General features: G+C 37.7%; 1 protein-coding gene across 1 annotated transcript in view; it reads left to right on the plus strand.

The window, feature by feature from the left end:
* USH2A (usherin) overlaps positions 1-27,997 on the plus strand; it is a gene marked incomplete at its 3' end in the record, with an annotated part of 389,347 nt that overhangs the window by 261,109 nt on the left and 100,241 nt on the right. The window contains exons 41-47 of the mRNA XM_082305924.1: positions 8,855-9,189; positions 12,474-12,596; positions 15,301-15,464; positions 17,589-17,798; positions 19,158-19,360; positions 21,175-21,287; positions 27,581-27,779. Of these exons, the coding sequence (XP_082162050.1) occupies positions 8,855-9,189; positions 12,474-12,596; positions 15,301-15,464; positions 17,589-17,798; positions 19,158-19,360; positions 21,175-21,287; positions 27,581-27,779 (1,347 nt within the window). The remainder of the gene's footprint in view (positions 1-8,854; positions 9,190-12,473; positions 12,597-15,300; positions 15,465-17,588; positions 17,799-19,157; positions 19,361-21,174; positions 21,288-27,580; positions 27,780-27,997) is intronic.

The following is a 27,997-nucleotide window of genomic DNA, read 5'->3' on the forward strand; positions in this document are numbered from 1 at the left end:
CCACCTGGAGACACATATGTTTGGTCTGTTAAGACTAATTTCTGTCGAAGATGCTGAAGCCTGGATGTTTGTATTTCCATGACTCAGTTTTACTGTTCATTTTTCTTGATTGTCAATATTTAGGTTAAAATGTTCAAAATAATTAAAGGTGGCAGCATTTAATTGAGAAAAGTGACTTATGTATATGCTTTTCCAAATATACTCTCTTCTGAGTATCTGTCGTTCAGCAAAAGTTCTCTGTCTCAGTGTACAGAGTATTGGTATCCTTTGCTGACACAGACATAAATTCTTCTGATTTATCTAGTATTTTATTTTACTTAGTGTTGTTTAATTTGACAGTCATCATAATTGGGGCAGAGCTGGGAGTACTTGGTACAGTTCCTGTGCAGAGGAAATTGCGTGACTGAGGCGTTACTTCGCTTCTGATTTCTAAGATTCTAAGACTCCTTAAAAATCTTTAAATTTCTCTTACTTGTCCAGGACAGCAAGAGATTTATATTTTTTAGCTTTTATTATCATTTTTTTATTATTATTTATTATATCTTCAAAAAATTGAAATAAAGAGCTCATTGCACTTCGTAACTGAAGAGATTATGGACAAGGCTTGCTGCACCCAGTGGTTTTCTTGCCTTCTGCTTATTTGCAGATGGGAGCACCAGAGGAAGTGACTGGCATTTCCTCTTACTTGTTAGTCTTCTTACAGGTCTGTCAAATGGATTAGCTCACTAGTGGTGGTGGTGTTTCCTTCTCATCAATTTTACGGCAAGTTCCCATCAGAGTAGTAAGACTCTGAGACCACCCAGTGGGCTGTGCCGTGGCACTGAGGCTGTCTCGTGGCCCGTGTGACCGTTCTGTACTAGGAGAACACAAGAAGAACAAGGTAGCACCTGTTTTAAAAACATTTGTGTTTTTTTGCCCTGCTCTTTCAAACTAGGGTGTAGATCTGAATAGCTGCTCTGCAAACCTCTCAACGTCCCTTCACCCCAGAGGTATGCTTGTTGCACAGGCAGAACGACTGTGAAGTATTGTGCCAGGATTGCCACTTAGTGGTTGAAAAGTTTTCCTGTGTGGAAATAGGATGGATCTGGTTTGGGATTGCTTTACACTGGTGCCTTTAAACTCTGACAAGAGTCCCAGAAAGGCATATTTCCCTCCTGAGCAGATCAAGCCCACCACACCTGCAATGCATATATCACCTATGCAGCATTCAAATCATACTTGTGGAATTTGCTTGGGCTGTATGATGCGCTCATCTTATTCAGTGTCTACGACGGTAACTCTTAAGCAGAGAATGGAAAACAAGCCGCCTCTTTGGGAGGGAGAGTTTAATTACCTCCTACCCTAGAGAGAGCTGTCCTCCCAGGTTAGAGCAGAAAGTATTGGAAGGGCACTGTGGGAAAGATTAGTGAGAGGCTCCTTTACCAAGCCACGGTTGCAAATCAATAGAGGCTTTCAGCTGTCAGTGCAACCAATCCCTAAACCATGAGTGCAAATATTTGCTTCTACTGAAAACAGAGAGAATTTACAAAAAAAGAGAAACATATTTCCATTCCTTTATTTAGTCATAGAATCAATATAAATGATTTGAGGATGTGGAGAATTCAAAGTGCTCCAGGATAGTACTCACTTGAGTATACAGCTTATTTTCATAGACCAAAGCTTTCACTCTGCAAGGAGGAAAATATCAGCACAGCAGGTCACTCTTAGCATAAACACTTCTGATATGTACGTGCTCCTTTAACATTTAATTTTAATCAGAATGGACCGATATTTCTCCATAACATTTAGCTTGCTTTCTTTTGTGCAAGAGAAAGTGTAAAGCTGTCGATAATTTTTAAAATACCCATTTCTGTGACACCTGCATGATATTTTTTAATATTTGCTGAATTGATAATGTTCATGGTAGCGGAGTATACTGCGCAATAAACTGCTTTTGTGGCTGATTAAATGCCAAAGTGAAGTGGAGGTATTCAGCAACTGCAAAAGACGTTTATTTAGTGTATGCCAATGCCATGAACGTTATTCCTGTTACACAAGATTTGCTATACCCTAATGTACAGAAGTATAAAAGAAATTGTTTCCTTTTCTTGTGAGGGTTACAATTGCTGTGCTGCTTCAATCTCACACTTCGCACTGATATGACATTCGGGAATGTAGCTAGGTTGAGTGGCTTGAGAAAGAGGCTGGTTTACACAGTGAATAATTATTTACAGGAGTTCTTTGTCTAGGAAAAGCATTATGTGGCTGGGTACGCTGAACTAAATTAACTGTACTATGCAAATTCTCCAACTTTGGCCATTTAACTTTCAATAGGAAAACTTCCCTTTCACTGCTGTGGTTGTCCCTTGAGGGCTTCGGCCTAGGGAAGACAGATGTAGTGTTGATTATTGGCTTAACTGGAGACTTGCTGATTGCTGTGGTTTAACCCCAGTCAGCAACTAAGCACCACACAGCCGCTCGCTCACTACCCCCTGGTGGGATGGGGGAGAGAATCAGAAGAGTAAAAGTGAGAAAACTCATGGGTTGAGATAAAGACAGTTTAATAGGTAAAGCAAAAGCTGCGCGCACAAGCAAAGCAAAGCAAAGCAAGGAATTCATTCGCTACTTCTCATCGGCAGGCAGGTGTTCAGCCATCCTCAGGAAAGTAGGGCTCCATCACGCCTAACGGTTACTTGGGAAGACAAATGCCATCACACTGAACGTCCCCCCCCTTCCTTCTTCTTCCCCCAGCTTTATATGCTGAGCATGACGTCATATGGTACGGAACAGCCCTTTGGCCAGCTTGGGTCAGTTGTCCTGGCTGTGCTCCCTCCCAGCTTCTTGTGCACCTGGCAGAGCACGGGAAGCTGAAAAGTCCTTGACTAGTGTAAACTCTACTCAGCAAGAACCAAAACATCAGTGTGTTATCAACATTATTCTCATCCTAAATCCAAAACACAGCACTATACCCACTACTAAGAAAACTAACTCTATCCCAGCTGAAACCAGGACACTGATGCATGTTTGCCTGTATTGCTCTCCCTTGCTGGCCAGTGCCACCAACTGGACCATTGATAAGACAAGAAGCTGCAGCCATTTCCTGTCATTCTTTGCGTAACTTCTTTTTCAGGATAGAAGTTGGCATGAGTTGTACTTAATCCTGATGTTTCTCTCAAGGGGAAAGGAATTTTTTTTTTCTTTTTGGTGCTCAGATAGTTTATAAGCGAACGGTTTCATCCTGGTTGGATGAAGTACGTACCTTATTGACATATATTTCTTGTGCCATGCTATTCCTTCATAATAACATCAGTTACAGAAACTTCCTGCAGTTTGATTAGATGCAAAATGAGAAAAATAAAAATTTATGATGATTTCATTGACTTCTCTCTTAATATATGTTATATATGTTGCCTGCTAGAAAGGAAGGGCCATGGTGATTCTGTAGCACCAAACTGTCATTCTTCTTTCTAATTTCTTTTTTTTTGCATATTGATTTAATATCATGTCATTCATTTTCTATGGATTATTTCTTTTTCATAAGTATCTCCTCATGACTTCTCTGACTGAGGAAGGGTTGTAGGCTTTTTAATTCCATTGTCATTCAGGTTTGTTGTTACCCTCAGAGATGACAATCACTTAATTTACAGTTCACCTGCCATTCTTTTGTATAGAAGAAACTGCAGCAGAGAAAGCTGGTATTCCACCTTACAGATTGAAAAATGTCATCAGTTTGCCGTCCACAGCACCTTCAAGAGTTGGCAGTCAGCACTCTTTCTTTGCAGAAGATTATAATTTATTGCTACAGAGCAATAAATTTTTTCAATAGTTATTTCTCAAATTTGACTACTAAATTGCATAAGCAAGTGAGCAAACACAACTAAACAAGACTCTGTTTTTATAGTTGTATTCTGTTCTTCATTAGCTCAGAAGCTGGACAGTGGACTGCTAAATGCCTGTTGTTCTGTAAATAGGCTGTGACTAAAATATGCGGGAGAAAGATTTCAGCTGCGTGGAATGGATACCACTGACACATATAAAGCAATATATCCTGTAGTTACAGCTTGAGTATCATCCATGACAAGGAAGGTGTTTTCTCTATGTATTTTCCACTTCCTGTGGAATTACAGTTATAGGCACATGTTCTGGGGTTGCTTTTTGTCTCACACGTTAATGTTTGCTGTCCTGTGAAGTTGCTTCTGATTACAGAACGTTGGATGCAATGGTAATAACTCCATGGGCACTAAAGTTGGTGACTAACAGAGAGGTGATCGATCCTTCAGTGTTTTACCTCTGCAGATCACTGTGTGGTAGAGAAAGAGGCTGTGAAGACCCTTCCTCTCTTCCAGGCTAAAACCCCTGTTGCTATTTCATTCTCAAAATGCTTCAGACTGCAGTTGCCTAAGAACATAATTTTGAGAATGCGAACAACCCTGATACCTAGGCCTGGTACGCTGAAGGGAGATGCAGTAAGCCACATAGCAGCTTCGTGCTGGGGAGAAAAAAAAGAGTTTGGACTTTATTCACCGCAGTTCCAGTTTTACGCAGGTATGCCTGGTGCATTGGGGAGATTGTTTAGGAGCGATCAATCCTTGTGTGAAGATTGCCTTGTAATGCTGCTAAGGTCAGTGAGACCTTGGTTTATTTGCCACATAAGTGCTGCTTGAGCGACTTAGGATACTCCAACACCCATAGGAACAACCTTAACTTGCACACTAGAGGTTTTCCACATTTTAGGACTGTGATTTCTTGCACAGCTTGCTCATTTGGTACAGATCATACAGTGGGGTGAACTAATCAGGGTTTCATCAGCATTATCCCCCTGCCTTTGATATAACTTAAATACTTTACTGTAGTTGGTGTTTAGGATCATAAATAAGTGTTCTTTCTGTTTTTCCCCTGCTCAAGTTAAGTACTTCTAGAAGTTTTTGTAATAGCAATCTGTTACCGCAAACTTGATCGTGCCGTTCTTCGGTGGCAGTGATGGCTGAAGTTGGATGTAATTCATGTGCAAAGTGTATGAGAACAATTATCAGCGACCTCTGTCAGGATTTGCTTTTCTGGTGTGACACTGGCTCTTGATTGAATCCCACTATAATTTCTGTTAAGACAGATAAGAACTCATGAGGAATTCACCTCCAACTACTTTGGGGGGGGCTGAGGGGTTGGCAGAGGATTGTAGTCCAGTGGTTGGAATGCAGAATTAGGTTAGCAGGTCTTTGTTTCCAGTTTTCCTTCTTTCTGATACATGAATTTAGTCTGGGATTTAGTATTTTCATCTCTAAAACTGGAATAATAATACTCGCAATTTGAGACTTACAACGTGCTTTGAGGCCAACAGTGAAAAGCTCTCAGTAGTTTATTTATTACATTCTGTTTGTAGATGCTACAAGCAGTAGCTAGGAGAAATGAGAACAAAATGAAGCCCAACACGCTGATTTAAAAATTAACTGTTGAAGCCAGGTCTGAACTAGTAAAATAGTTACCCACGTGCCAATGCCTCTCTTCATGTAGCTCAGAATTAAATTGCAGGGTTCCAGCTGCTGTCAAAAAAAAAAAAGAAAAAAAAAAAAAAATCCAAGGTTATAACTGTTTAATGGGGGGAAAATGGCTAATTTCTGTCTCTTTAAATTTTGTGGTGGAGAAAATAAGGTGCTTTGATCTTTAAATGACAGCTTCCAGAGTCATTACATTGAATCAGTTAATCTCTCCCAGTAGTTACCTTATTCTCTCTTCCTCATGGGCATCCTCTTTCATGGTCTCGGTGCTGAGCTTCAAATCAATGAACAAACTGTTACTGCTTCCAACACAGCCTGTCTAGTGAGCTTTCCTGCTTTCATGCATTGCCAAACTCTTACCTCAAACCTTGGCACATCAAAGTGGAGAAGAGGTCCAGTAGTGCCACATGTGTGTTAACCAGGCTGGCTCCATCATCTTCATTTACACTGTATGGGTCAGGCAGTCCCTTGCCACTTGACAAGAGAGGTTTGTCAGAGACTGCATGTCCTGTTATTCCCAGGTGACATACATTTTTCAAAGCAGGTCAAGTGACACAGCAGTGACTGTGAGTATGCTTGGTCACCTCTTTATCTAGTTTAAAAAAAATACTAACCAAAGTAATAACTGATCTACATATCTTTGTATGAGATATCCATGCCCAGACAAAAATAAGTTATGTTCTGTGCCGTGTTGCTGACTGAATATTCTTTTTGTTCAGCCTGCTTTTCATTTCTCTTAGGAATAAAAAAAAAGAGAGACATTTCCCAGTGTAAGCCCCACAAAGCATCTATGTTATGTACAGTATGAGGTATTTTATCTGCTAGCGCACAGCAAATGTTGTGAAGTAACACCTGGGATTTTCAAGTTTTACCAGCTAGTGCACATGCTGTATAAAACTCAGGAGCTGAGGTTCTGGAGCAGCATCTGTTCTCCTGCCCATCTTATTTATCTGTTCCTTTATGTGAAGGGGTTACAGTACATGGTGAATCTTGTGCAAGTTCTATTAGAGTAATTTTGTGGTTTTAGGCATAAAAGCTAGGCATCTAAAATGTAATGTAATTAAAAGATAACTCCTCCTCTCTTCCAGGAAACAAAACAAGATTTGGTACAAGGTGAACATTTTTAGACAATTTTCTGTTGTGAGAGGGTAGTACCTGGAATTTTCCAAAGCATTTGACATACAGTTCTTTTATTAGAAACCACCTTGCATTTGAAACCACCACTTGTTGCATTAAGCAACAAGTAAGAGGGTTTTTTTCACTGATAATGACAGATTTACTGTATTAATAAGGTCCTAAAAAAGACCTTGAATATATTATCTTTAATCACACTTCCCTGAGGCAGAATTTCAGGTTAGGCGGTACACTTCAAAAAAGAATAACATAATTATGGTTGCAGAAACGTGTGTTTTGCTGCAGTGTGAAAATAAAAGTGAACCATGCACATTCCCCTCTTTCTGTGACATATACAGTGCATCCAGTGTGTGCAGTATGGTAGCAACAAAAAGCATTGGGATTGGAAATTTCACCTGAAGTTTACTGACCTGAATGCTTTCTACCTGCACTTGAAAACAACACTTTCTGTTGTCTCTGCTAATCATCCACTCTTCTCTGCTTCCTAAGCTTATGGCTAGATCACATGAACTACTTCAAAATGATAGTTTTGCTCAATGTCTGTGAGAATGGTGCAGAATCAATTCCTACCTTCTGTGAAATTTTGCCTGGTTTTGTCAATAGTATTTTCTTTATTTGTTTGATCGTGATTTGGGGCCAGAAGTAACAGAAATGTGAATACAGCATTTGATAATTAGCCAGAGCTAAGCCTTTGTATGTGGGCACCAATAATCTTGTTTGTGCTGTCTTTACTCAAGATCACCCTGTTTCTAATTCTCTGTTTAATAGTATTCCAGATTCTGTTATCAAAATCCTTCAGCTTTCTCCAGTACTTTGCTGCCAGGTTTCTTACAAGTCTGACGGCCTAAGAGGTCCTTCTGTACCTAGGATATAACATTTCCTAATCCCCAAAGGTCCTTTAAAAATCATTTAATAAATCAAGCTTCTCTGTTTCCATGGTTGTGTGTAATTGTGCATATACCTTTTTAAAGATACTTACTTTGGAGGATGGAGAGAATTAAGGAAAAAGTTCAACTTAAACTAAAGTATCTCAGTATTACTATTTAACACTTCAATATTATCTTTGTTCATTTTATTCTGCATATCCCTTCATCTAGGTTTTCTCCATTTCTGTGTTCTTTGCAATGTTGGATTCAATCCTTAGTTATCCCACGCCTGGGAGGAAAAGAGACAGCAATTGTTATAGATGAGTGGGTCAATGGTAAGGAAAACAGTCCCAGGGATGAACAAAGCCAAGCTGGTATATTTCCTACACTGGGACTTCTAGGGGAGGAAGGATTGATAGATGCTCTTACACTACCTTTATGAAACTTTGAGATTCTTAACACAGTTACATGTCCTGGTTGTGTCAGTCTAAAGTCCCCTCTGTCATGACAGTGGCAAAAAGCCTTAAAAAAGAATTGAGAATATCCTTGCACTTTATGGTACAATGATTTGAGTGTGGTTCCTCACTGGAGCTGGTAAGAATAAATATATAGAATAATACACTTAAAAAAAGAAAAACTTAAAAAAAAAAACCCACCTGACGTCAGTTTAGTAAGAGTAAAACCACAGGAAGTGTAGCAGTATGTATGTATATATAACATGAGTTCTGTATGTAATTTCCAGTTTTTTGGTGATAAAGTTTTCTCAGCATAATTTTATAATTCTAAAAATGGAAAATTGTGCCTGTTTTTTGTCTGATACTTATCAGTATCAGTATCTGTAATTTATTACTGAAAAATAAAAGGGAAAACCTGCATATTTCATCATATGGAATCTTGTTTCTCAAAGGAGCTAAGGCAGTTACACATTTCTGAAAATTGTGCAAACACAAAATAAGGTTTCACTTTACTCTGCCACTAATAGATGAGCACACCAGGCAATACACCATAAGAAAATAAATGACAGTTAGTGATACTCATGATAATTAGTGTACTTTTGCTAATACATCTGAACATCTCAGAATTTTGAGTGAAGTTGAGCATTTACATTCTACTGGTGAAGCTAAACAGTAGATCTTTCAATGGCTACAACTGTTACTGCAACCCTCACTAAAATTAAAGGAGGTTAGATTTGTAACTGATGCACCTTTAAAAATCAAATTTCAATTACCTGGGAAAGGTTATACGCAAAGTCTGTCTTGAAGAAGAAAGAAAAGCACTTCTTGAGATCACACTTGTGTCCATTTGTAGCATGTTCTGTCTGTATTTCTGCATTCTGACTGAAAGACTTCTGTTATTTTAATTTTTTTTTTTCTCCTGCAGGTCTCATGGAAACCTCCTCTGATACAGAATGGTGAAATCCTTAACTATGAGATTCGCATGCCTGATCCACGAATTGTCATTACTGGGAATACTTCGTCAACGTTAAGTCATTTGGTGACTAATCTTATACCCTATACAAACTACTCGGTCACTGTAATAGCTTGCTCTGGGGGTGATGGCTTCCTAGGAGGCTGCACAGAGAGTTTGCCTACCAGCGTGACTACACCTTCAACAGTTCCTCAGAGTGTTAGTCCATTGTCTGTGACTCCAATCAGCGAGTCCTTTATTGCCATTTCTTGGCAACCACCGCTAAGGCCGAATGGTCCTCATCTGAGGTAAGCTTTTAGTTGCAACTGAGATGGCAAGCATCGTCTTCTTACCTAAATCTGACTCAGAAAATTCTAGGCGATGCAAACTTTATGATGCGATATCTTAATTCCTGACATTTTGAAGTTCCTCTTTGGGGTTCAGGAGTCCATGAGTGGACCTGTGGAAAGTGGGTGTGTCTAGAAGCAGATAGCAGGGTGAGCTTTGAATTGTTCTGAATTTAGGAGAAGTCAGGATTATTTAAAGCAAGTGTGGTGTCTGTACTGTGGCATTTATTTTGCAGAACACATTTGGGAAGGCTCAGGGTCTTTCAGATCAGTGCTGTCTGAAGAGCCAGAAGGACCAAACACAGCCTATTTGCAAAGTCCTAACTGGTTTGGGCTGCAGCATCAGCCATGTTTTGGTAACCAAAACATGCCAAACATGTGATCACTTTGGGCAACATGTTCCACCAACAAAATGACAAGAAAAGTGTGAGATCTCTGTGAACATAAATATTTAACACACTCAATATTCTCAATACTCTGTGGGCGTTATTCTACGTAAAGAGAAAGTGACCATGGTAGTGTGAGGACATGAAATAAGCTTCAAACCTTAATGGATTTAATAAATTGGAAATGAGAGAGTGTGTGAGAAAAAGGGAAGTTAAAATACTACAAGTTTAGTGGCAGAGTCAAAACTGGGAAATGCAAGGAAGTGCTGGGTATAGCCAGCTGGATTTCACCACAGGAGCTAGAGAAAGGCATCTCTCCTGAGATTTGTCTAGAGAGATGGGATGAGGGATCTTGACTTGAATCTGTTGATTACTGAGTGTGTGTATGTGTGTGTGTATACATTAAAAAAATATGTATTTGACTGCATGAAGATTTATAAAGACAAATATATCTTTACACATACACAATAAAAAATGTCAAACAAATCTTTCATTCTAGTGCTGTAACATATTGGGAAACATTGTGCATGGAATTATATCTCCGTACTCCATATGTTCTGGTTAGTAGCTCTCTTCTAGGTGCACTGATGGGTTCAATAATTATCATGTAATGCCGTTTCAGTTGTGTATGTTATTACAGCACAGTAGCTTGACTCTTTCTTCAGGCTTAATTAGGGCACACTACAACTGAATGAAATGATGATTGCTCTACAGTAAAATTTGAAGTTTTTGAAAAGCAGTCTCTGTTATTCTGGGGTTAACAACATGACCATTTTACCATAGATTATTGAAGTAATTCAGCACAACCTACATCTGCAGACTTCATTTCCTTCATGGTGTGCCATGCTGCCCTCAACAAGAACAACCACTGAAGCAGCTGCTCTGTACAGCATGATGGAGCAAGAAGTCTGCAGCAAGCAGAGTAGCAGCAGCAGCTGCCAGTGGAGGTGATTTACACATGATCACCACTCATGAAATATATTGGACAGAACATGCCAGGACTGTTCCTAATAAAACTGTAATGATCTGTCTTTGGGTTCTGTTGACACTGATGAACCATTCATGTAAGAGTTGTTCTTCGGGTATAAAGTCATCTGAATGTTTTGATAGAGTTGGAGTTTAATTAGTTTTTACTATTTAATTTCTGAGGTTGTACTCTCAACTTCTGCAGTAATTTGGTTTGGCATCACTAAGGTCAGTGGCACAATGCTTGTTTGTACCCGTTGAGGATTATTTCCCCAAACTCAAGGCTGAAATTTATTGGAAGTCACACACGTACATCCTAGCTGCCATGGAGCATAGGAAGTCTCAGCTCTCTTGTAAGAGAGCTTCTCAGTTGACTTCTGGTTTTGAAGCAACGCGAAATCACTGTACGCAGTACCTATTAAATACCCTGTTAATTCAGTGTCTCAAATCTGGAATGGTATTGTCTAACATTTCCTCATCCGACTGGAGATGATCTTAACCTAAAAAAGATAAGTGTCAAATTACACATGAAGCCAGTGGTCAGAAAGATCATTGCAACGAGGTGGTGATCCATACCAAGGCATTCTGCAGAATGCTTAAACACAGAAGGAAACATTTTCACAAATAAGGGCTTAAAGTGAGAGTCTTTAATATCTGCCTGAGTATCCACGTTTGGCTGGAACTTAACAGTAGCACCTTTCCAAAATGGGGGGCAGGGAAAGGATGATACACAGCAGCTCAGTACTTTAGAGAATCAAGTTGTGTATTTAAATGAATACATATGTATATGACCCTACTTTGTTGGGCATCAGTGGAAACACTATTGCAACTACAGTTTGAGTAATACTGCAGTTCACCATTGAAAGCAACTCCAGAGTGGTTCTGTAACTGGTAGGAAGTGTGCAAACATCTGGTGCCTTAAAAAAGTACCATCAAACTGAAACAAAAGTCCTATTAAAAAACTCCCATGAAATGTAATAAAGAATAATAATCCTAAATATTTTGAGCAACTCTATATTGTTTCGTTTAGCATATAGTTTTCTATGTAATCCATAGAATGATTAGGAAATGCAAAATACGTTATCCCCTTTAGTTTCTGTAGACATGAAGTGATTTAATCTTTGATAAATTCCATAAAGGTTTTGCGTAAAAGATGACAAAGGGTGAGTGATGCAGAATGGGTGGAAGGCATGTTGTCCGAATCAGGCAGTCTCATGGCTGACCCGATGAAAGATGGGCTTTAGCTGACCTGCTGTTTGAAACAGAGGCAGGAATACAGCTTCAGATACCAATTAAAACCAGGATGAAATATCTTGGTCTTTCAAGCTCACATCATGAATGTCTACCCAAATACAAAGGTCTACAGATGGAAGAGTTAACTCATTCTACGCCTGTTTGTCACCCATATTTTACACTGTGGTTATTTGCAAACACATGTTAAACACAAATGCACGCTTAAGTTGCTGCTACCAGTAAAGTAGTAATAGCAATGCTGTATGTTTCAGCACATTTGCAAGAGAGACACATTGTCATTTCATATTCTGTAGCAGTCTGTGCATATCAGATGGCATCAGTCAAGTCTGTATGAGACACTGTTACTGGGCTATTTGGACTTGGTCTTCATAACATTTCCACAAGTTTAAAATCTGTAAATCATTAAATAAACTCATTCTTTCAAATGGAAGTGCTTCATTTTCCATTTTCAAAGTAGTTTTTTTAAGTAATTGAATGTTTTAAATCATGAAACATTAAAAAGAATGTTTATCTCAGAAAGTTTACAGCTGTAAAAACAAAATAATGTGTGGCTTTAAAAAAAAAAACAACTGATTTTTTTTTTTTGTGTAATAACATTAGTTGAGATAATCCTGGTGTTCTGCTTGTCTTTTGTGTTAGATATGAGCTCCTGAGACGTAAAATCCAGCAACCACTTGCATCAAATCCCCCTGAAGATTTAAATCTGTGGCACAATATTTACTCAGGAACTCACTGGTTTTATGAAGATAAGGGTCTTAGCAGGTGAGATTACAAAAACTATAAAAACAAATGCTGGCATTTTGTATAGTGTATGTTTAATAGTTCAAAGTATTTCTTGTGTCTTTATGTAGTGAACATATTAATTATGTAATGAAATATTTTTTGTCATCATCTTTGGTATTAATCATTCTAATATGCAGGGATTTATTATTAGTCTGTCATTCTTGACTCGTATATTGTTTTACTCTGAAAAACAAATGAAAATAAAGATCTTGTGAAATTTTAGCATTGATATGCTCATGCAATCAAACCATTTAGATTTATGTGTACATATGCTCTAGATTTGTGTGTTGGCAAAGTCATAGCACAGGCAGAATGAATGTTTGAGAAGTCCTAGTTGGGAAACATTTGAAACTTGGTTTCAGCATTGTTTTTCTTACCTGGTTTTAAAATGCAAATTAACAATTGCTTTAATATCTCTAAAGGCAAGAAGAGTATTTATCGCACTCTCAGCAATCTAATTAAAGGCAGCTTTGTGTTAGCTTCATTATAGTTAAATGCGGAGTGTTAAGAGTTGGGAAACGGAAGGTTCTGTTTCTTAGTAGGTTACAGACCTACTGTGTGGTATAGAGCAAGGCATTTGCTCTCGATCAACCTTAGTTTCTGCACCTCAAAGTCAAGGCTACCACCCTTAAGACAAGCAAACACACATTAAAAACCTGTAACGGAAGATTCAACATGGATTCTGCATGGGTTTTTTTGTAGGTAAAGTCTTGGGAAAACATTCATGGATGGTTTCAGGATGTGTGTGTTCTCTGTGCTTGCGTGCTGGCGTGCTTTCTGAGGACTGCGTGTCAGTCATTGCCCCTCAAATATCTGTACGTTGCTTCTACTTTGATAAAAGCTGTGTGAGCATCCCTCCAGAGCACGATGTGAACCAGCAGAACGTGACCTCTGCTCCAGACTCTTGTATAGACCAAACCAAGCCAAGGGCTACTGCCTGTGGCTTGTCACTGCCTATTTGCTGAAAGTCATTGCTCATTTTCATCCATTGCAATAACTGATCATGGAGTTGTTCCTTTACCCAATCCCACCCAAGTGTCCATTTCTTTCTTAAACCATGTTTGAAATTCTACATAGAGTTCCCTTTGGTTTTAGTTTAGCTCATTTCAGCAGCGCTGATGTGTGCAGCAGTTATGTTAGCAGTTCAGAGGGGGCAATAAATTGTGACAGGGTCTCAGTGACAAGTCATTAGGCACAATGACCTTTTGGGTTGAATAAGCTATGTCCAGAAAAGTGTGCCTAACCCTTAGATACACCTCAATGCTTCTTTTCAACCTGCAGCTATGTTTTTGCAGTCAACAACTCAGGAGGAGTGTGTGGCTGGAGAGAAGATGCTGCAGAGAGACGCAAGCCTTATTTTTCACAGAAAGAAAATCCATGTATCAGCATCTATTTTCATCTGTGTCATGTTTTAAGCATGTTTCAGAATTAGTGATTTTTTTATTGTATTCCTGCTAGAAGTCTATTTTCACAATGATTTTTTTTTTTTAGTTGACTTTTTCATTTCTAGTAGGCTAAGCCAAACTTCTTTTTTTTTCCATTGTTGGAAATATGGATCGAAAAATGAATCTCAAATTCTCATCATTAAATTGTAAGAGTAGATTCCATTCATCTTTGATTGGACCTCTGCTACAATGTCCAAGAGAATACTACATGTTTGCAAGCAACAGAAGTGCAGAGAGGGAAATGTCTTATGTATGTTGTCACTGTTCTACAATGCTTATCATCACAGTTGGAGCTAGTGAGCTCCCATTAGTTTGCTTTCTTCTTAGTGGGACTGTTAAAGCTTAGCTCTTTTGAAAATCAGGCTGGATGGTTGCATAATGTAAGGTGCTATAGTAAAGCAGTAAAAAAAAAAGTAAATACACTATGAGAGTGATTTCATTTTGTAGGGAGATCTCCAAATATTAGGCATTTACTGTATGTTCCTTTATCACATTTGTAGACAGCTATCCCAAAGTGCTGCAGCTTCAGTGAAAATTTGAACAAGATGATCCTGTGTTTCCATGGTTGCGCAGTTTTGTGGGGGGCTTTTTATGATGGAATTAATTTTGAGATTATGAAATCCCATTTAAAGTACATTAATATGCGATTTGATATAGAGGAAAAACTATGGAGTGACAGTCACTTGGTTTACTAAGTATACATGAAGTGTTTAGTAAAACTGCGTAAGTTGAATATACACAGTTCTGAAGAAAATTGCTTTATTAAATGAGTTTGCATTCCTAGGCACTTTTTTTGACGTTTTTGTAGTGGGAGAGTCCTGGTGTGGTGAATCACTTTTACAAATGAGACTCTGCAAGTTAAAATCAATGGGTTTCCCAAAAGAGGAAAAAAGCCTCATTTGATTAAATTCTGATCCAAATTTTGGCAGGTTGCCACTGCTGTAATTACATATTGAATTGAGCTATAATCTCTCAACACCTCAGAAGCTACAACTACGAAGAAGTGAAATAATGTTGTTTATTTTGTTACTATTTTTGTTACTATGTTAATGGTGCTGAGTTATTTCCAAAAAATAGACACTTTCTTATAGAGTCTTCATTGGTGCAAACCATGCAGCTGCACTTGTTGGAGAGGGAGGGAAGAAACAGCAAAACTTTGGCACAGGCAGAAGGTTTACAGCTAATGTTTTCTACGTCTGCATTTTTCGTTCCATTTAATTATTTTTAAAATGTCTTAGGTACACAACATACGAGTACAAGCTCATAGTGCACAACGAGGTAGGATATACATCAAGTGAAGAAGTGATAGCTACTACATTAGCGGGATTACCAGTGAAAGGAAGTATCCTCATTGCACGTGCTGTTAATCATACTGCTGTAGAAGTGGAATGGTCAAAACCAAGTAAGTGTGCTTAGTATTTATTCCAGTAACTAGATGTTAACCTGCCATCACTTATGTTGGTCTCCCTTGCTCTCATAGGAAACACAGTCCTTGTCTTGATTTATAATATACCTAAGTGTCCTTGAAAGGAGAGGAAAAAAATAGTGAAAAAAAGGTGCACATTTTGCTATTTCTCAGTCATGTTTGTATTTATTATATGCTGGTTCTGCAGAATGAGAATAGTGAAAGTGAAGAAATAGTTAATGCAAACTCATGAGAAATCTATAAAGTAGTAGTACACAAAATCCTGTTGTCTTTGTGGTATATTTCATCTCTTTGTATGAAAATTTACATATACATTCCTTCAGGATGAGAGGATCCCCTTTCTCTCTCTTTTTGCTCTGCTCCTTAAAATGAATTTAGCCAATTTCTGTAGCTGGTTTGCTAATACAGCAGTGGGGAATTTCTTCATGACTTACATGCAAATGATTTTATAAGGACTGGGTGCTGGATTGCAACAAATGTAGTCTCTTTATTTTATAATTGCATGCCTGAAGTATGCATGCTTATAAAAACTGACAAATGTAATAGATCTGAAGCAGCTCACTGAAGTTTCATTACTTTAGTAATCTAAACCCCTGACCTTCTAGATGTAGGTAATGCAATCTGGTTTTATTTTCATTCATACCTTAGAAATTTTCTTCATATATGTTTGTGAATGCAAAGGTTAAACACCAAGACAGGGCCATTCGTTATTTGAAAAATTTATCGTATTTTATTACTTCTTATGTTGCAATAAGCATATTAACTATTTTGTATACCCATGTTTCGTTTTTTCATAATACTAGTTTTTAAATTATTTTCTTGTTTTCTTTGAGAACTTGGGAGTCCTTAATGTAAGTTGCCTTGCTAGTTCTCTTTTTCTGGAAAACATACTGAAGGTTCCTGACTTCTAAGGATTTAGGAGTTGTATCTGTACCACTTAAATATAACATATCACTCTTGCTTAAGAATTTCTATGACAAAACCGTGTACTTATTACACCTGAAAATATGCTTTTGGCTTTTATCAATGCTATTTCCCAGTCAGCTGAGTCCTGTTCAGTGGTACAGTTTGTCATCTAAAGCAATATGTATCAGTGCTTCAAGTTTTTGTCATAATTATCCTTTTCATCTTGGTGCCTACTGGAAACGCAGTCGCATTTGATCTGATCTGAACTTAAACTGTTTGACAAAGGACAGATAAGATAACAGACTATATCTGGGTTACTAAAATGGAGAAGCAAGGCTTGCCCGGAATCCTTGTTTATCCACCAGCTCAGACCAATGAATGTCCTTCCTCGTGTAGCCAGAAAATCGTACTGTTTCTTTTCTTCCTTTCACTGGGGAAGCTGGTGCTGGGCAAAACACATTTCAGGAAAAAAAGTGAGGAGTTGTTTTTCTCCCCTGTAAATATAATGCTTTTGAGTATATTACAGCTTTACATGCAGATGATGCTATCATGCTTGTTCTAAAATAATAACACGTAGATTTTCATTTTCACTATGGCCAAAAGGTCGTCTGTGTAAAGTTGAATGTAATTATAATTTAAGACATAAGCACTTGCCCCTTATTCATGGCTAGAGGACTAACACAGGAATTCAGTACTTTTGGTCTGGGGTAGGGATGTGTTTTTTGAAGGGAAGGGGCAAAAAGGGACAAAATCTTTGAGGCTTCCATCTTAAACTAGTGCCATAGAGCAATCTGATTTGCTCTCTTCCTTCTATCTGGGTGAAAGCTATCCTTTCGCAGTGGCAAGCTGCACACCACTGCTAGCAGTGGGTTTCACCTATTAATTTGTTTACTTCACGGATTCCATTGTCATGAAGGTGATGTCTAGAGAAAGAAAGCTTTCTCCAGTGTTAGATAGGATGATGAACTGTTAACGATTTTGACAAGTTTGGAAGAGCAGTCTGCATCTCTACTTATAAGGGTGAAATTGAAGGCACCTGATGGAATCTTTGCCTTTGTTTTTTTTTTTTTTTTTTTTAATAAGGGGGCCTGCATAAAAATTGTTTTTTCTCTTCACAGTAAATGTTGTTGATAAAAAACTTGCTGACTGAATATTTCCCGGTTGATCTCCCAATATTTTCCTTTCTTTTCTTAGCACTACAAGATTTGCAAGGAGATGTTGCATATTACACCCTCTTCTTGAATTCTACTGATGATAGAAGATCTCTGAGGATCCAGGCTGATGTAAACTCTATAGTCATAGGTGATTTGCAGCCCAACACAGAGTATCAGATATTTTTTCAAGTTTTTAATGGAGCCCACAGCATCAACAGTGAAGTTGTGCATGTGACTACTTCAGATGGAGGTTAGTTAGCAGTGAATGCGGCTTGGCTTAAAATCTGAGAATGAAATTGATTGATTTTTGTTAGGGTTGAGATCAGTCATCCTTCCATTATAAAATTTCCGGTATAAAAGGAAAAAGGGCTAAAACGCTAAAATGCTTAAGTGCTGGTTGTCATCATGTGGTAGATCAATAAACGGTCCCACTGAGACAGAAGCAAAAGCTCTAATAGCAGATATTAACCCAGTTTGTTCTCATCTGCTCCTGCATACTCCTATCTGTGTGCACTAAGTTAGGAACTGAGTTCATATCAATAAATGGTGGAATTTAGAAACAATTAATGGTTTTTTTTTTTTAAAGATTTGCTCTGTGAAGCGATATGCTTTTGACATGACAGTCATACACAGGGCCTTTCCTGAGTCACCAGAAACTCTAGGTGTAAGTTCAACCTCAAAGTAGATTCTTTATGAGTCATTTCTATGCCAGTGGGCAAGTGCGGGAGAAAGGGTGGGGGGAGGAATAAAATAAAAAAAATAATTGTGAATCTGAAATGTGTTTAGAATGGTCTTTCTAATCTTTTTGCTTTATAAAGTCTCATTATAAACATTATAATATCATTACCTCAGAAGCAAGTGTTCCAGGTCATTAGCAAAGCACTTTAAGTGAGGATTCCATTTCCTTTCTGATGCCAAAGGTCAGCACCTTTTGTTTGTAAAATAGAATTGATCACAAGGACAATTTTTCTACTGGTAAAGATGGGTTCTTATGATAAAAATAGGTCTTTGCATGGTTATTTCTGACATGCTTAGATAATTATGTAATTTAACGCTAAGGAAGGTGTTGTTTTTTTTTTTTTTTTTTTAATAAGTGTTAGACTTCATCATTACCTATAGTAATCAACATTCAAAACCATTTACATAATGACAATATTGCATATTGCTTCATAGCGCTTCAGCTACGAGGCTGATAACGTCACGTTTCACCAGACATAAAGTATTTTGGTCTCAGGTTTTGCTTTAAAAGCAAAACGCTCTGTTTTTCTCTTTTTTTGGAAGGATTAGGATTGGGGAGACATAAAAATAATGTTTGTATGTTGGCAGTGCAGATAGGTGAATAATTTATCATTGTATCTCACTGGCCACATACTACTGATGATTGACACTATGCTGCTGGTATAAAGCATTTTACCGTCAGCTCTCATGGTTTCTAACTGAGAGTATAATAAGCCAATTTACAGAAGACTACAGACTGTGATAACTTCATCAGAGGAAAGCAGATAAGCAGTGAACCCTTTGCTAAACCTAAATACTAATCTGCATTTGGTTAAACAAGTGCTTTTGCAGAGACAGCTGGAGTTTATTCAGTTTCTTCCTTTATTTCTAGAGCCTGAGGGCATGTTCCCTCCAGAGGTTGTCATCATCAACAGTACAGCTGTACGTGTCATCTGGACATCGCCTTCAAACCCAAATGGTGTTGTCACAGAGTACTCTATCTATGTAAATAATAAGCAGTACAAGACTGGAATGAACGAGCCGGGGTCCTTTCTTTTAGCAGATTTGTCTCCATTCACTGTATATGATATACAGGTTAGAATATCTTTTCTGGGTTGTGTAATATACTTTAATTTTACATAAAATATGTATATTTCCAAGTGGAATGTTGTTTCATTAATTTCTTTACATACATGGACATATATTTGCACTGATGTTTGTCTGTATATACATACAAGACATAAATTTATTTTCAGCATATTTTAGGTCTGTGTACACTTTTTATAATGCAAGTTTCCATTATCTTTTTTCAAACCATCAAAACTCCATTTACTTTCCCCTAAATGCTCTGTGCTACAACATTAGCAAAGCCTCAACATATATTACAAAGAGGCAAAGATTCTACTCCTACTCATTAAAGGAAAATTGCAATTGTTTTAGAAACATCAGGCATGCATAATATATCAGCACAGAGAAATAATGATATTGCATTTGTCATCCTTTTATCATTTTTTTCTCCTTATCCTTCTGAGGAGGAAGCAGAGCTGATCTCTGAAATCATAGTAGTACTTTTTATGCTGTTAATAAGTACAGTATTTTTTTCTTTGTTTTTCCCTTTCTCTGTCTCTCTCTTTGCCTCTCTATTCATATATCTAATGAAAGGCAAAATACTGCATGAAGAATAAAAAAAAAAAAAAAAATCTTTCTATCCTTAAGTTGTATTAATATATTCAAGAAATGCAGTTTGACACTTAATTGTAACTATACCTGTCTATTTCGTTCAGGTTTTGTTTGCATTATATATGAGAAGGACTTAGTAGTACCATGTATACTTCGTTCCGAAAATTTGCATCCAGTTACTACATGCCATAAATAAACATCACAGACAGGCACACTGTAACAGATTTCTATGTTCCAGCCCCTCTGAAACAGCAAACCTCCATCCATGAATACACATATGACTTTCTGAATGCCGCTTGGAAACACATTTGTCTTTTCTCAATAACAATGCAAATTCAGTGTACTGCCTCACTTATAGACCTTCTATATTAATTTACCATGGCCACCTTCTGTTGCTTGAGATGTTATTTATTCCTCTCTTCTGCTTTCCTAGTCTTTATACTGGACTTATATTTGCATCATTATGATAGGTAAAACCAAAATTAGCTGGTTTTAATTTTTTTTCCCTTTCGATTCTTTTTCTTCTTGTCCTGGAAACAATATTATCTTGGATGCATGTGCATCTCACTGGTAATCTTACTGTATTATCTTTCATTTTTTGTGCTCTTTTATTTAGAGTAACTTCTCTGTTGACCATACAGAACCAGTGTTACCATCCTTCACTAGCTATTTCACTTTGCCACTGCTTAGTTGTAATCCCAAGAATTGAAGGAATAAGTTTTTATTTCTGTGGCATTTTTCATAACAAAGTGTATGATTCCTATTTGCATTTTTAACTTTTAATTTTCCAGAATATACATGAAGTAATAGAAAACATTAAGGAAAAAATATCATTATTTTTATGTCAGAATATATGGTAAGTGTAGAAGACTTACTCAAGGCCCCAAGCCAAAGTACATTTTTTCCAGTGTTGTGTACCAGATTCTACATACACATACAGAAAAACAAGTTCACTGCAACTCGGTTGGTGATAATTTGATAGAGAATAGCAGTCAGTGCCAGAGAGCTGCCTGTACCTTTTTTTTTGAAAATGGTGGGGGAAAATGTGATACAGCACAGTATATCTCTGGTAGATATACTTATCTCAAAGCTGCGGTATTTTCCTTGCTGTGTGGGATCTGTTAAATAGAAAAGAATAAAATCTTGGGTGAAGAGAGAAGTCTAAACAAGTAGCAGAGCTGAATAATTTCTGCAGCTGAGTATGTGAAACTCATGTTCTTCTTCATCAGATTGAAGCCTGCACGGTGTATGCCTGTGTGAGAAGCAATGGAACCCAGATTACAACTGTGGAAGATGAGCCAAAGCAGCTGTCAGCACCCATTATTCACATAATTGGCTCAAGGTACTGTGCTATAGGTGGCTTTCATATATCAGAGCTATTTGTGGCTGGAACGGGGAGCAGAATGTAAGGTTGTCTTCTCTCAACTGAATAAGGTGCATAAAAGAATTCAGTATACACTTTGAAAACATATTTCATGGTTGTTATTTTTGGTCTTGGAGTTTATGGCCAAAAGAGCAATTGAAGAAATCTCACCCTTGGCTGATTGTACATACCCATTTGGGTATCACTGTGCTGTGATAATAAATAAAGCAAAAGTGGAAGTAGTTTAGAGAAGAAGTGTAGAGGAATGAAAATTATCACATTTTGCTGTCAGTTAAGAAGAGGAAGATTAATGCTCAGGGAGCAGCGCGATGCTGATAATGGAAACTTAGAATAATTGTGCGTAAAAAAAAGTCACCTACCGCAACAGTAAGAATTAGTAAGCTATCTTAAAAGGCATGCATATCTATGTCTCCTTGAACCACTGTTTGCAATCTGCCTATCCACTCTTCCACAGGCATGGGCAAACTTCTTAATTGTATAAGGGGGCATCAGATTTGCAGTCCTTAGAAGCAGCCAAATACTAACATATACAGTGATTCTTTGGGAGTTAATATCTTCCAAAGGCAGACTAAAACTAAGCTCGCTAACACATTTTTCAGAATTACACCAACAATAAAAGTTAGCCTCCTGTGTATATGTTATTGTTCATGTGATTTTATTACACTTCTGGTGGAGTATGCTCGTTAGCAGGGTTTCTTTTATAGAAAGAAAAGCAAATCTTTTTTTTAAATAACAAAAATCTAACATCTGAGCCTTCAGAAATGGCCAACAGAATGGATTTGCTTCTCCAGTCTCTTAAGGACTTTCGTTTGCCGTTCATCATTTCTACATTTTGCTTGAATTCAGCATTTGTCTCTGTATAAGGGTGAAATTAAGCTCACTGTTTTTCTGTCACACATACAGATATAGTCAAAGCTTGTTTGATGATAAGAACTCAATTCGGGATCTCATCTTTTGCCCTTGGCTTTAACTTATGTATGCCTTTGTCTGTATTGTCTGTACTGCAAATACTTGCGCATGTTTCTGCTATTATATATAGACTAAATATGTCATAACACATGAATGCAAAAGGATCAAAAATGCCTTCCTACTTTATAATCTGCTCAGCCAGAAACAGACTGTTTCTACACTGCCTTTTCCTACATGTCATATTATCATCAGCTGTTCTTATATCCCAAAAGAATACTAACTACTGATCGATTGCCCGGACATGTCTGGCCGTGGCCTACACGTGCCCCGGGTAGTTCATTTATTTGCCACGGTGGATTTGCTAGAGTGGAATTTAATCAATAGCTAATTCATTAATTCTGGTCCTCGAGTATGTAGGGATTGTGCAGTATAAAAATGACTGGCTGGCTTCAGCTTTGATTGAAATATGACAAACACTACAGCTGACAGCTTCAGCAGGTGCTGGGCTGAATATGAATTTTGCTTATTTATCCTCCATAAAAGAAAAAGCTTGGGCAAAAAAACAGTTTGTGTAGACAAGAGGACATTTTAATACATATCTGTCATCAGACAGAGAAAAAAGGCATTTCTAGAGTATAGGCTCATGGGATACCTAAGATATAATACAGACTGTGCAGTTTATTGTCTTTAATTGGAATCATGGCGTTTTTCCCTCTTCTGAATCAGTTTGGGGGGCTGTATTATTGATGAGAATGCTGTAGGATAATGTCTTTGTAGCATTCACAAATAATTGTTTTAAAATTTGCCTCAAGGTGCTGCATGACATAAATTATAATTTCACCCACCAACTTCTTAGAAGTCTTTCTGATAGCAGCTCCATCCACACTGTTCTAATGAAGGTTATACCACCGGAGCCATTATAAATACCTTACTTTTCCATCCTTTACAGTTAATAACTCAGCTTCAGGCTGAAACTTGGCACAAAAGGTCGCAGTCCTGGAATGATTGTTTTATAATGCCAAACTTCAAATAGAAAACAGTGCAGGACCCAGTCCTGAAGTCCAAAGTCAGGTTTTGGTTTGTTATGTTTCTCGTCTGGGTTTTGTTTTTTTGGAGGGGGGTGGCATTGGCCATCTTTCAGTAGAAACAAATCCTATTGAAATCAAGTATGCATTTTTTTTTTTTTAGTTAGGACCTCAGGGTTTGTCTCTATAGAGAAGTATTGTATTTTATTGCACAGATTAGAAAGTTCTCTGAGTACTGTATGCGTGTGGATGTTGACTTAAAGTTTGTGTAGTAGATTAAATTCTCGTGGTGTGTTGGAAAATAGTTCATTTCCCTTTAAAATACTTTTCTTCTTTCTCTCGTTCCTTGTAATACAGTATGCTTAGTAGCAGCTTTATTCCTTTTGGAAAACTGAGGCACAATGCAGAGGAACCCTGCTAGAAATTCTGTTCAGTGCTTAATTAAAAGGTTGATGGCTCTGAAAACACCATGTGGCATAAACGAGGGAAAACCCTTCAGAGCTTCATGAAGGAAGAGAGGGCCCTGTATGCACCATGGGGGAACCAGAAACCATAGTTGGGGTGTAATAGAAAGCTCAAAGAAGATAAAGCCATGGGAGAAGAGCTAGGTGAATTATTTGGTTTGATGTTCAGTATCACGGAGCCTGGGAAGATTTCTGTATCAGATGCTGTTCATGGGTGAATGAGCTGGAGGAACTATCTCATGTTAGTGAGAAAGATTTTAGAACAATTGGATAAAACATATAGCAATAAATTGTTGAGATGATGGTATTTGCTCATGAGTTCTAAAGGAGCTCAAATATGAAACTGTCTAACTACCGTGCTGTGTAAAATATCCTTTAAATTGGTCTTGGTACTGCAGGAATGGAAGATGAGACAATGTAGTGCAGATTTCTCCAAGGGGATCTGGGAAGCTAAAGACTAGTAAGTCTGATTTTCCATACTGGGAAAATGGGCAGAAAGTACAAATAAGGAAAGGGATTCATAACTGATGTGAATAAACATGAAATGCTGGGGAAGACTGCTGCAGAGTCATGTCCATGCAACATATAAAGTCAGGTCTCTCAAGTATGCTTAGTTTTATAGCCCTTTACCTGAAGTGTCCAAGGCAGTGTTCCCATGGAGGAAACCTGATCACTCTCCCTACTTTAGTGATGGGATAAACAAGGCACAAGGATTTCACAAAGAAGTTTGTAGCAACAATAGAAGCATAATGCTATTTATCAGACTTTCTGTACTGTGTCATACCGCCTCTCCAATTATGTTAGCGCTGCAGTCCACGATACACCAGGTAGTTAACTCCTGCACAATAATGCCGAAGCAGTTGCTCAGTATGTGTGATCTTCTGATGAGGAAAGTATTTCATCCACTGGTCATTAATAATAGCAGTGTTCCCTATCTTAAGAATGTCAGGTGAATCTCGTGATTTTTCTGTGACTTTTTTTTTAATTCCAGCTCCTGAAAGTAAAGTCATTGAATCCTAGATTTGATGTGATTTTTTAAAATTTAAGCCTTGTATTTGATGAGACTAATACAACATTTGCTCTCAAGATTCAAAAGTGAGGACTTACTATATCCTTAATCTTGATGGTTAAGCCTTTACTACTGAGTCGAGGAAAAAAAAAAAAATCAGGAGGAGTTCTTCTCGTGGCATTTGAACTACCATAAGTGGCACACGCTTGAAATGAAGTTTTCTCTGGGCAGACAAGGACTAAACGCCACGTGGCAGGTGTTGTACATCTATCTGTGTCCAGAATTTGCATGTCCGTTTCTCTAGTTTGGGCTGTGGGCGCTTACCAGCATAGACACAACTCCAGGTTGCCTGAGATGGAGTATCTAGGGATGAGGGGAAGGAGAGGGTGGACAGGCTCCATCCCCGTGTTTCTGCGGCTGTATCAAATGCACCATACGTGATACAGCTCGATGCATGCTAAAGTGAAGGTTCTTGCCTCAGCCTCAGGTATTTTTTCAGATGAGGGGGTGTCAAAAAGCCTCTGCAGTCCTGTGAAAACCCTGCTGATTTTTTTAAACTGAGCTATGCATTGTTCTTGCTGTGATATTTTCAAAACCACCACAATCAGAAGGTGTGGACATAACTGAAACATTCATAAAATTGTGAAGGAGTCTGCTTATCTGTGAGTCATTTTGGGAAGGTCATGCTAAGTCTTACCCTTTCGGTGGCACTGGTCAGTGAACTCCCATGCCACGTAATTTTCTTGTGCAGCTGCAGCTTTACACGATACCAGGCTATGCCCACCTCAAATGTGTATCTATAAATGTAATAATAATCAAGTGATTGCTTGTTAAAAGAAAGAAATACATGCTGAACTCTGCAGAAAAGGCAAAATGTTCAAATCATTGCATCAATTCTTAGGCCTAATTTGAAATTATTTTAGAGAGAAATATGACTTGCAAAACTGCAAAAACTGGCACAATACTTTGAAAATATACCCTTGAGGGTCTGAATGAAACTTGCAGAAAGCAAATAGTTCAAAAATATGACTGGAAATGCTTTCTTTGCTCCTGTGATCTGTATTGTGCAAAGACCAGGAGAGAGTTACAATGGCATTTATAAAGATTGAAGTACTACCCTTCTTTTTCTCTTCTTTTTATCTTTTCTCTGAAGTTTATACAATATATTTTCCTGCTTTTATATTTTTAAGTTAGGTCCTGTAACGTTATTTAAACGTAGACGTGTGTATGTGCGCGAGTGTGTGTTCATGTGCATGTGATAGAATATGTAGTGAATACAAAATAGCCATGTACGGAATATGGAATTAAATCTATGGTTCAGAAGAAGACCTTGGAATGATAATGGTGACTCTACAAGTCACCTATGAAGTTATTCTTTCATAGGTGACATTAATGCCTGTTCTGCAAAGGCTTATTGCTGTGTGTATTCCTCTGTTTGTACCTCAAGGAAGTGAAATAATAATTCAGTTATTTTTATTCTGTTACGATGTCAAAGTTTATCTCAGCAGCTGCTGTTTCGCTGTAACATTTTCACTTTAAATTAATGCTAATTTATGATGTCACTGTCATTCTGACAGTAGCTGTGTAATTGGGACATGGAGATTAAGAAGAGGTACTTGGAGCCTAAGTATATACTATGCAATGTTGTCAGTCACTCTGATTGATCTACATGCAGCATTGGGATCTCGTTCTCTCTACCCAAAGAGAGTCATAGTGAAAGAAATTTGTGTCTTATGCAACATACCAGCGTGATTATGCAAGAAATGAAATCCTCATTTGAAATGCCAATGTAAAATGTGTACGTTATAAAAGACAGAGCAAATTGTTGTTTCAAATGTCCCTTTTGACATTTATTTTTTTTAATTGTAATATTAAGTGAGATTTTGGAGCCAATATCTGCACATTTTAGTAGTGACAGGCATGCTACAGTTTAACATGATTTTTCCCTTAAGATACTTTCTTCCTTAAACTGATGATGGTCTGATATCAAACCTGAAATCAACAACAGGATTTTTTTTTTTTTTTTTTTTACACTCTCTTGCGGGCTGCTGCCGTCATGCTTTTGTGCTCAAAGTCAGAAGTTTTGAGTCTTACTTGTGATAAACCCTTGCATTTGTTACTTCTAATTTTATGTCAATGAAAATATTTAAGCACAAAAGAGAACTAGTGCTTACTGATGCTGTGATGAGTTCTTTCTTTTAATTCTGTGCTGAAGAATACATTTCAAAGCAACATACATTTTTGGTATAATGTTTTTGAAAGTGGGGAAAAGGCAAGATGAATACAAATCTGTTCTGCATGGTGACCGAGCACAATGTGAGTAAGCTGCACTGGTGACAGCTCAGAGGGGAGGGTTGGTCTTTTGCCCCCCAGCTGCCCATCCTCTACCAGGTTCCTGTCTAAGAATGGAACAGTTGCGCCAGCCCTGACAATAGTTCACGTACGCCGTTGCAGTAGCACCAGGAAGGCATGCTGAATCCTTTCTCCTACCACTGAAATGAAACGAGTAAAATGCTAGAAAGTTTATTACACATAAGCTTCCAGAAGTATGAATGAGATGTCTTTTAAATAGCAAACTTTAAGGGCTTTGATTGCATGTGTGATTTTTTTCTCCCAGAGTATTAGCACATATTGACACTTTTTTCAAACTTTTACACCTTTTGGTTATTAAAGCAGCTGTGAAATTCATTATCCAGGGGAACATTTTGGACACTTCAAAATATTTCACTCCATGTGAACTAGTATAAAATGGAACTACTGTATGCTACTCCTTTAATGTAAGTATCCATAGAAGCATAAATGCTTTCAACAATTTAACAGATGTTAATTTTCTGCTTATTGTAGATCTCTTCAAATCAACTGGGCATCACCAGGACAGCCAAATGGCATTATCCTGGGATATGAACTCTTACGTAAAGCGTGGCAGAGCTGTACCCCATCAAAGACTCCAAGGAGCAGCAAAAGTAATACAATGTGCATGTCATTAGAATGTAAAAAGCATGAAAATATCTGTGGAGAAGCGTGTTATCACCCAGAGTTGAAGGTACATGTATATTCTTAAGTTAGCAATGTAATGTAAAATCATACTTCTAGGAATAAGTGTGTAAACCAAACTTCTTTAGTTATCATGGGAAGGGAAGTTGAGGATTCTGCTTGTTTTGATATTTTTAAATCAAGGCTCTGATATGTGTCTTGAAACTTTTAAAAATCAAATATGGATGTTTGAGCTCAATACAGGGATAGCTGTGCAAAAATCTCCAG

This window comes from Platalea leucorodia (genome assembly GCF_965183815.1).
Source record: "Platalea leucorodia genome assembly, chromosome: 3".
NCBI lineage: Eukaryota > Metazoa > Chordata > Aves > Pelecaniformes > Threskiornithidae > Platalea > Platalea leucorodia.